The 10,684-nt window shown below is 48.2% G+C and overlaps 1 protein-coding gene across 1 annotated transcript in view; it reads left to right on the top strand.

Moving 5' to 3' along the window:
- lingo1b (leucine rich repeat and Ig domain containing 1b) overlaps positions 1-9,948 on the top strand; it is a 13,861-nt gene extending 3,913 nt beyond the window's left edge. Inside the window, exon 2 of the mRNA XM_056608270.1 lies at positions 7,307-9,948. Within this exon, the coding sequence (XP_056464245.1) occupies positions 7,307-9,166 (1,860 nt within the window). The 3' untranslated portion in view covers positions 9,167-9,948. The remainder of the gene's footprint in view (positions 1-7,306) is intronic.
- Positions 9,949-10,684: the final 736 nt, after the last annotated feature.

Here is a 10,684-nt window from a genome sequence, read left to right as displayed (position 1 = left end):
ACACAGTCTCTCTGCTCAACATGGGACAGCGCTACAACACCATCTGCAACATGTTGCAGAGACATCATGATGGGCTGAAATATCATTATTGGTCGGCAGCTAGAGGAATATTTCTGCCTGAAGCGTGTGTTTGGACGATCATTGATGGAATCACAGCAGTATTTCCCCTGCTTTTTTATAGAACTGACTGGTTTCACGCAGCTCTTAATCGCTAACGATTGATACACACCTAACACACCTCTAACACTTTTTATTGTTAAATTTGAACCATCACAGATTTGTAGGAAAGTGTATAATCAATCCCATAATAGTTAGAACATAAATCAGGAGACAAAACCTCATTGTAGATAACACCAAATTGCCAAAGAAATATCGATACAAAAGATGAATCTTAGAAGGTAATTTGTCCATTCAATCGAAGTTCATTGTCTCGTGTGATTATTAAAAGGCAGATTTCATCTCCAATATCCCAGATCTCCTGTAAGCTACTGGCTTGCTGCAAAAGGCCATTTGTGAGCTGAGATCCCTCTAATTATGTTTCCAGATAGCTCAGACCTCATGCTGCTGTGTCTGGACACCAGAAGCGAGATTCGAATAGTTCCACATGCTTGAAGTCATTTACCTTATCATTATTCTGGTACATAGTATTTGCAATATTCCCTCTGGAAATAACATTGTCTTAGGCCACAATATGGAATATACACGTGACAGGCGAGTCATATCGATGATCAACCCCTGGAGCAGAGATCTATACTGTAACTGGTTTGATGTGAACATGATGTGCATGAGCGAATAGTGAGTGACACAAAATGCATTACTACTGTAATCAAAGGTCATTATCGAGGTACAAGCTGAATAATTATGTGTTGGCCGGTTAACAAGCAATTAAAAAGGTCTGGGAATTGTGTAAACGGAAATGAAATGGTGAAATGAAATGAGATATCAATATGATAACAGGGAACAGTCACAGAGAGTGGCATGGCGTTCTAGGGGATTACTAGAAGCGTACATTAACACAGCCCACCTGTGCTGGTGGGTTGTTCATTCAGATGAATATTAAACACAACAAATGGCAGGCTATTTCCAAAACTGATGCTTTCCATTCTGGTCAGCCTCCATGCTGAATGCCTGCTCACCACAATAGCCACGGACAATCCAGTACGGGAACCCTGGCCATGCTGGAAGGCCTGGCACAGATTCACAAGGAACATTTTGTGCAGAACAAAACCTTTTCTGTGGTTAAATCTGAACATGTGTTTTTTGAGGTATGGATGTAAATGAGTTCGGAGTATAGGTCAGTATTGAGAAGGGGAACCAGTTCCATTTAAGATAAGACTAGATTGCAGAGACACAGAGCAAAGCTTACTGTCTCTCTCCAGTGTGGCCAATAGAATAGTGCAGTATAATTCCCCCTTAGCTCACCAACTGATATGACAGTGGAGTACATAATGTGTTCTCCACATGTGTAGTCTACCACATTGAGTCTCATGTTAGTGCAACACGCATGTTCAGTCTTCATCTGAACAGCGGTAGAGGACAGAGGAACATGGTAGACGTCAACTCAGCATGAGAGAGGTTTAGGTAGGCTCACGTAAGGAGCACAGTACTCTTTATTATTCTCTACAGCTAGTTGGCTGGGTCAGTTACAGGACTTGTTGTTTGGATGTTGATTCACCATTCTATGTAGTCAATGTGTTGGTTTCGATCTCAACCTACACTTTGTTCTACGCTGGCTGTAAACAAGCGATGGTTTGAGCCTCCTGTAAACAATGGTTGCGATGGGTTTCCTGGACAGCTGCTAGCATTCATTTCTGGATCTCAGAGCTGGCTAGCTTGGCAGTGGTGATAGCGTTGGTTATAGCGTTGGCAGTCAACAACACCACCTTGGATAATTTGGTAGTTTCATTTCATTGTGGTATATATGTACAAGTTGTCATTAAGAAATGTGCTGTTTTCATTTATTTGATCATTTAAATATGCATTCAACAATATGTTTTGTATGTGTGCAATATACACAACAAATCAATGTTCAGGCTGCATCGTTAGATGTGCACAATAGTGCATAAACATCTTATGTGAGCAAAATAACAGCAATACATATCTGAGAAGTAGGTCAATGATGGCGGAATGCTAAAGGCTGAATGTATGTGAGTTAAGCTGCTATTAAGGCTGTGAGTGCTTTTGACTATTTGCAGGCACTCCTTTGCCAAGTCCGGTAGCCAAGCAGTCCTTTATAACACTGGATATCTAGTTATGGGTATCATTACTTATCCACTTTTCATTGTGGTATTATTACCGCTGCAGAATTATTCCAAATGCTAATATTGCCATAAAAGCAGGCAATACTTTTCTCCACATCGTGTGTCTTGTTGTGGATTAGCAAAGTATTATCCTGTTGCCGGCCTGGTAGAAGATAACCGAGTCCTGTCACTTCACCTAACTGAGAGAGCAAGAGGGATCGGCCTGGTAGAAGATAACCGAGTTATCACTAACTATCACAACTAACTGAGAGAGCAGGAGGGATCGGTGTGATAGAAGATAACCGAGTCCTATCACTAACTATCACAACTAACTGAGAGAGCAGGAGGGATCGGGGAGTCCGGATCAGGGATTGACAGAACTGAGAGAGCGTGAGGGATCGGGGAGTCCGGATCAGGGATTGACAGACTTTATTGTTACCCACAAACAAGCAACAACAAACCGAGTGCGGATGCAAAGACACTGCCTGGTCATTCGATCCCCGTCTTTTTTATTCTTTCAAACTGAGCTGTTTTGCATATGTATGACCGCCCCCTGCATATACTCAAGATCGCCTTATATGGTAAGGACGGTCCGCCATACATTCCTTTAAGTACGTGGTCATCTTCTGCAGTGAACCTAAACATTGGGCGGACGTCAGTACACCTTGGCACCCCTCTCTGGCGCCGTGTGCGGCCCTCAGAGGTGATTTAGCTGCTTTCCACTATTAATGTATCTATATGATGTATAGGCCTGATAATACTCATAGTTAATATAAAAAGTAATGGTTAATTCCTCTCATACCGGTTTGATGAAACCAGCGGCAGATGTCTAAGGCTCGCTCTGTGCACTCATGGACTCTTCCTGTCTCAGATAGAATTATTGGAAAATATTTGGACATTTTGACCACTAATAACGGGTTAGAAGGTTTATTCCCAGTTAGATTCAAGTAGAAACATGATTCACACTACAGCCCACATTATTTTATTACAAAATGAGCTTGTTCTTTTTGCCTGTTCTCCATTGCACACCCACACAAAAAAATTTGTATCAAATATTGACCATGAAAAGTGTGTCTACGTATTCCTCCCTCAGCACACACTCTTATCTTTAGTTTGGACAGTGTGGACGGTGTTGGAGTGTTGGCTATTTGGGCCTCCAGGGCCAGGCTGGATCCTTAGTAACAGTCCTCTCCTTCAGTGGGCCTCCAGGGCCAGGCTGGGTCCTTAGTAACAGTCCTCTCCTTCAGTGGGCCTCCAGGGCCAGGCTGGGTCCTTAGTAACAGTCCTCTCCTTCAGTGGGCCTCCAGGGCCAGGCTGGGTCCTTAGTAACAGTCCTCTCCTTCAGTGGGCCTCCAGGGCCAGGCTGGGTCCTTAGTAACAGTCCTCTCCTTCAGTGGGCCTCCAGGGCCAGGCTGGGTCCTTAGTAACAGGTCCTCTCCTTCAGTGGGCCTCCAGGGCCAGGCTGGGTCCTTAGTAACAGTCCTCTCCTTCAGTGGGCCTCCAGGGCCAGGCTGGGTCCTTAGTAACAGTCCTCTCCTTCAGTGGGCCTCCAGGGCCAGGCTGGGTCCTTAGTAACAGTCCTCTCCTTCAGTGGGCCTCCAGGGCCAGGCTGGGTCCTTAGTAACAGTCCTCTCCTTCGGTGGGCCGATACGGGGTGCTGCCACGGTCCTCTCCTTCGGTGGGCCGATACGGGGTGCTGCCACGGTCCTCTCCTTCGGTGGGCCGATACGGGGTGCTGCCACGGTCCTCTCCTTCGTTGGGCCGATACGGGGTGCTGCCACGGTCCTCTCCTTCGTTGGGCCGATACGTGGTGCTGCCACGGCCCTCTCCTTCGGTGGGCCGATACGGGGTGCTGCCACGGCCCTCTCCTTCGGTGGGCCGATACGGGGTGCTGCCACGGCCCTCTCCTTCGGTGGGCCGATACGGGGTGCTGCCACGGCCCTCTCTGCCACAGTGATGATCTCTAATAAGTAACGTGATGGTTCTGTAGCCTTGGACCAGGGGAACCATCTTCACAGCTTTGTGTTGGACTGCAGGTTACCTATTTAAACCTTAATGCTCTGCCTTCCCTCCCAACTCCACATGTTTACCACACGTCTACCTTGCGATGCTCCCCCAGCAGCTCCAAGCAGCCGTCACCTCAGTGTCTGACTCCTAGTTAGGAGTCTGTCAGCGCGCCCCTCCGCCCCACGTAGATAAGTACTGCACTGATCCCCGGGAGACTGGGGAGAAAATTGAAGGGAAATGTAGCCTATCAACAAACTATGACACAGCTTCCCTCCTCAAATACACTTTCATGCCCTTTAAGACGTTCCGGTCCCTGTTTCTATAGCAGCCGGTCGGTCCCTCCGGATGCCCAATTCAATGTGCTCCAGCACTCAGCCTGCTGCAGGAACACCACATCCTGACCAGCTCGCCAGCGGGAGATTCACCCTTCACTTCGATCGAACCATCCAATACTGCGCAGTGCCACCAGCCAATCACAGGACAGGACCTCACCCGTTCAATTAATGATTGAATTTATCGTACAATTCCAAAGTTGTCTGCAAGATGATAAAGATGAGCTTCAGCCATTCAACAGCATGGAATTATGAGGTCTTATGTAAACTACTATTCATAAAAGATTGGGTCGGGTCATATAACTTCAAGTAATGCCGGAATAAAAGGTATCTTTACTATTTATTTTTGGCAGGGCGGTAAATGAAACATGGACCGTTGTCCGACCTCCCCAGCGGGGTGAGAGGTCTACAGCTAATTATCACAGACGTTGACGTACCATCCACACCTAAAGGTCACGTAGAAGCTTCCATTCATCCTCAGCAGCCTGTCTTAGAGAGCAGTAGGAGACTGGAGCAGCCTGCAGTCAGCCCAACATGCTGAGAACAGGCAGCCACAGAATAGGCAGAAAGAAGCCGGAACAGTCAGCGCGTCCCGGTCGTCTGGAGCCAAGAAAGTGGCAGCAAAAGACATTGCACCGCAGTGTCGTCAAGGTTACAGTTCACACACACCCACACACACACTCCTGTGTCATATAGTAGTGGTGGTGCATTGTTGATTATGAAGACTGAAGGGAACAGCTGTGGCCCGCCCCACCGTGAACAATATGTTATGCAAGTGATAAAGATGAATAGAGAAATATGGAATAAGGAATGAAAGGTGGTGCGCACAATGCACAAAGGGAAGCAAAGACGTCTGGGTGCCCACCGTCGACACACTTTCTGGGGGCTTATCGCAACAACAGTGTTCACATCCGCGTAACTATCTCCCTTCCATCAGGCTGTCACACCAACGCCCGGCCGTGGAGAGATCCAAGGCCAGAGCGCCTAATGATAAGCAGAGTGATGCTGCTGCAGCCGGCTGACAGCTTGAGAGGTCCGGCGAGAGAGGGGCAGCGGGGATAGGGAAGAAGATATGGCCTCTTCCTTTCTTCCAGAGATCATTACCATGAGAGAGAGGGACGGGGCGAGGTGGTGGAGGGGGAGAGCGGGGGGGAGATGGTAATGGGGTTTAGATTACATTGTTTATCTACTTTATTCTTCTTCTACTACTCTTATTTCTTCAGAAGGAAGACACCAATTTATTTAAGAGGGAAGTACTCTTCAAAGTACATTAACGAGTACATCCACGGTGTGTTCAGCTTCAATAGAGATGATGGTCGTCATGGCGATGGTGTATAACAGGCAAACATCCACCTTCTGGTGGATCTGGTCAGAGTGACTGGCCCATTTTCATGTGTTTATACATAGACACACACACATGTTTTTCTCCTATTACAAGCTTGCAAGATTTGACTCATATCATACGTGAGGGACAATTCTATCAGTTTTTTCAGTATTTCTTCCTCTGGGACAGATAACGTTTTTCATTTTCATTTTTTCCCCAGTAAGAGTATTTCCTGAGTACCTGCGTCAGGCTTCATGTAAGCCAATCAGCAGTGGAGTGCCGCACTGCAATAATGTGGAGAAGTCATAGATAACCGCTGCTGCTACGAAGGAGCGGACTCGCATCTCTCACTGGAGCCGTCTGCTGATTCAGCTCCCACATGTACGCTGTGACAACATGATTCATATTTGGCCCCAGACTCAACTGACTTAACTGTTCAATGCACACATAAACCCTGAGGCTGCTGCTCAGACCCACACAGCGATGGAGCTGGGTGATCTAGTGTTGAGCCAAGGATTCACAAACACCAAAGAGGGATTCATAGTACACAGACTGGGGGAGCATTTACGTGTTCAATACGGAGATACAGCTGAGTGACTCCTCTTTAGATGCCCTGTCCGTTCAATTATTAGTTAACGAACCACAATTAAAATGAATTCCACAGCCTTTCAAATAGGCACTTCATTATTATTCTCAGTGCACATCCAAATGTCTTATTTATCCTCCAACTAATTGGAAGTGTGCAGAAACCTTTAACCACCAACGCCCAGCATAGCACCTCAGTGATGAACACAGAGCTCAGAGTGCGTTCTACATGTGTGTGCTCATGGCCTCCCCAACAACTTATTCCCAGTTATTGCAGCGACTCAAATTGCATGATTGATGAGGCGAGTAGAGCTTGAAGACCCAAATGACTTAACGCGCCCCAGAGCCAAAATATAAAATCAACCTAATCTTCCTCTGGGTTTATCACCCCGTGGCAGTAAGCTCAGCTGTTTATCATCTCAAGGTCGGGCGCTCACTGAAGAGGCTGTGGTAGCAGCAGAACTTCTGCCATCCTGACGTGTAAAAGCTGGTAGTTTAAATCATAATGTATTCTTCTATATTTTGAATATTCTGTTTGTTATGTCAGACAGAGTGAGATTGCCATATTCTCCAAACATTGAACTGATATAGCATACTGGGATAATCTGTATAGAATTTGTGGAGTTAGGATTTATTGATGAGCGTTACTGGTGTAAGCTGCAATACCCTGGTGGCTTTAGGGGGAAGCTCTGGGATCACGGAGGTCTCACCAGAAGAACAGATGCAATTGAATCCGGCCTCTAATCCTGTATTAAATCCCCAACATGGCAGCTTCTGTAACCCTCCTGAACATTGTTTGTGCTTTTCGTTCTGCACAGGTGAGCAGCAGGATGGTGACCGGGGAGGCCGGAGGCAACAACTACTTGATGGCGTGTTGGCAGCCCATCCTGGTCCTGCTGTTGGGCACCGTGCTCTCCGGCTCCACCACCGGCTGTCCCTCCCGCTGCGACTGCAACGCCCAGGAGCGCTCGGTGGTCTGCCACCGCCGGAGGCTGGCCGGTCTCCCGGAGGGCATCCCCATCGAGACGCGGCTGCTGGACATCAGCAAGAACCGTCTCAAAAGCGTCGGGCCAGAAGAGTTTATGAATTACCCTCTTCTGGAGGAGCTGCAGCTCAACGAGAACATCATCTCGTCCATCGAGCCCGGGGCCTTCAGCAACCTGGCCAACCTGCGGACTCTGGGGCTGCGGAACAACCACCTGAAGCTCATCCAGCTGGGCGTGTTCACAGGCCTCAACAACCTCACACAGCTGGATATCAGCGACAACAAAATAGTGATTCTGCTGGACTACATGTTCCAGGAGTTGTACAATCTAAGGGCTCTGGAGGTGGGGGACAACGACCTGGTGTTCATCTCGCCGCGCTCCTTCCAGGGCCTCAGCAACCTGGAGTCCCTGAACATCGAGCGCTGTAACCTGGGCTCGGTGCCCACCGAGGCCCTGAGCCACCTGCACGGCCTGCTGTCCCTGCGCCTCCGCCACCTCAACGTCAGCGCCATCCGAGACTACTCCTTCAAGAGGCTCTACCACCTCAGGCTGCTGGAGATCTCCAACATGCCGGCCCTGGACACCATGACCGCCAAATGCCTGTTCGGGCTGAACATCACGTCGTTGTCCATCACGCGCTGTAACCTCTCGGCCGTCCCCTACCAGGCCATCCGCCACCTGGGTCACCTGCGGTTCCTCAACCTGTCTTTCAACCCCATCCGCACGGTGGAGGGGAACCAGCTTCACAGCCTGCAGAAGCTGCAGGCCCTGCACCTGGTGGGGGGGAGCCTGGCCACCATAGAGCCCTACTCCTTCCGGGGGCTGAATCACCTCCGTGTCCTCAACGTGTCCAGCAACAGTCTGAGCACCCTGGAGGAGTCGGTCTTCCACTCCGTGGGGAACCTGGAGACCCTGGCTCTGTACGAAAACCCCCTGGCCTGCGACTGCCGCCTCCTCTGGGTCTTCCGCCGCCGATGGAGGCTGAACTTCAACAGACAGCAGCCGACCTGCGCCTCCCCCCAGGCCGTGGAGGGGAAGGAGTTCAAAGACTTCCCCGACGTCCTCCCGCTGGACTATTTCACCTGCAGGAAGTCGACCATTGTGGACAACAAGATCCAGGAGAGTCACGTGGACGAGGGAACCACGGTCCAGTTTAACTGCCAGGCGCAGGGCGACCCGCCCCCCGTCATCATGTGGCTCTCCCCCAAGAAGGAGTACGTGACCACCAAGACGGCGGGGTCCAGGCTCAGCGTGACCGGCGAGGGCTCCCTGGAGGTCCGCTACGCCCAGATCAAGGACAACGGGACGTACCTGTGCATCGCCAGCAACGCGGCCGGCAACGAGAGCAAAGCCGCCCACCTCTTTGTGCACAGCTACTCTCCCAACTGGCCCCACCTGCCCAACAAGACTCACGCCTTCATCCTGAACCAGCCTAGTGACGAGGGCGCCAACGTGACCCGGGCCGCCGCCCCCTTCCCCTTCGACGTCAAGACGCTGATCATCGCCACCACCATGGGCTTCATCTCCTTCCTCGGAGTCGTCCTCTTCTGTCTGGTTATTATCTTCCTCTGGAGTCGAGGGAAAAGGAACACCACGTCTAAAATAGAGGTCGAATACGTGCCCCCGGCGGAGGACCTGGAGGAAGCCAGTCCCAACGAGCCGTCTGTGACTTTCAACATGAAGATCATGTGACTCACAACGACTTCAGTCCACAAACTGCATCGGGGCTCGGAAGCTCTCCTCTCATGCATCATGTGTCAGATTGGTCGAACTGAAAAGACGAACAACAGCAATTCGTCTACCCTAGACTGTTTACCTGCAGGAACAGAATCGGTACGGACACAGACACAACCTGAACTCTTTGAATTCCTGTGGGTTTTTATTGGCAATAGCCTATAAAAAGACCAGCCGGTGTTGCAATGGACTTCACGCTCCTTTATACCAGCGAAGGGAGTTTGTCTTTAAACCTATCTACAGTTTTAATCTATATGTATTTTTCTGTATCTTGTTCTGTCCTTGTACTTTTTTGCAACGGCACAATAGAAATGCTCTGAATGACATTTTGAAATTACAAGAGTCTAAAGAGCCAGGGTGATTATTTTGTGGTTATTCGTTTGGAGAGTCCCTTTTGATAAGTTTACATAACAAGGACTCAAAAACTCAAAAGATTGTATTACGCAAGATGTATGTGAAGTGTGAATATTATAGCTATTTCAACCGTTTGAGATGCGAAACATTAGCACAATACTTTCCTATCCGGGATATGGATTATTTCAAGTGTGACTTAAAAATTGAGATTTTTAATTTGATGCCTTACGTTTCCAAAGTTACGGCTGTCATCTGAGCAATACATTACGTTGATGTGTAACACATACTTCTATGTATTTTAATGATTTTATGATTTAAAGCTCTGGTGATATGTTAAATGTTGAAATACATATTTAAGGAAACAGGCAGATGGCAAGTCTATTAAAATAAACAACATTTTATACTAAAATGATTATGTTATTGTATGTTTCAAGAGTAAAAGATGGGAAATATATTTCGAGCCTTCTGACCCACTGGAGTGAACAAGGCCTTTGTTCTTTGTCCATGGAGGTCAAAAAACCTCCCATTGGAGGAATGTAGGTCTCATTATTCTTTAAACTTCTCGGCGAACAATCCATCGTATCACAACCCATACAACACATATCAGCAGAATATAGAACAGAGAGGTATACGGTCTGTTGATCCATAAAAATCTGATGTAGCGTGATCCATTTTACCATTACCTACATCGCTATTATTGAATAAGAACCGTACCACAGAAAGGCTCTAATCAGAATACAGTCTGCAAGTGATAACACACTCATTAGAATCGCCCAGATTGTTGCTAATACCGGTAATGATTGTGATGATCAGATGTCCAGAATCAGCCTCGGGCCAGGGAAGCCTTCATAAAAAAATATGCTTCCCCACCTTGACACCTTAATAAGAGTCTTTGACTGAGAAAGCTACAGAATTGGAGCAACACTCTGGCAGCATAAAAGCAACAGATCCATCAGCCCATGTTTAACGCAGCACTTCTCTATTGTGCTGCGGATGGCTGGCTGGCGAATGACTGTTTTCACCCTGCGCTAGTTGCCCACCTACACCCAAAAACACATTAAAACCCGCCTTGGGGCTTTGGACCGCTGCGAGACCTGGTTCCTTTCCTCTGGAAATGTGACA

Source organism: Gadus chalcogrammus, chromosome 14, assembly GCF_026213295.1.
Source record: "Gadus chalcogrammus isolate NIFS_2021 chromosome 14, NIFS_Gcha_1.0, whole genome shotgun sequence".
Lineage (NCBI taxonomy): Eukaryota > Metazoa > Chordata > Actinopteri > Gadiformes > Gadidae > Gadus > Gadus chalcogrammus.
Note: the sequence above shows the minus strand (reverse complement) of the source record. Positions and strands in the feature narration are given on the sequence as shown.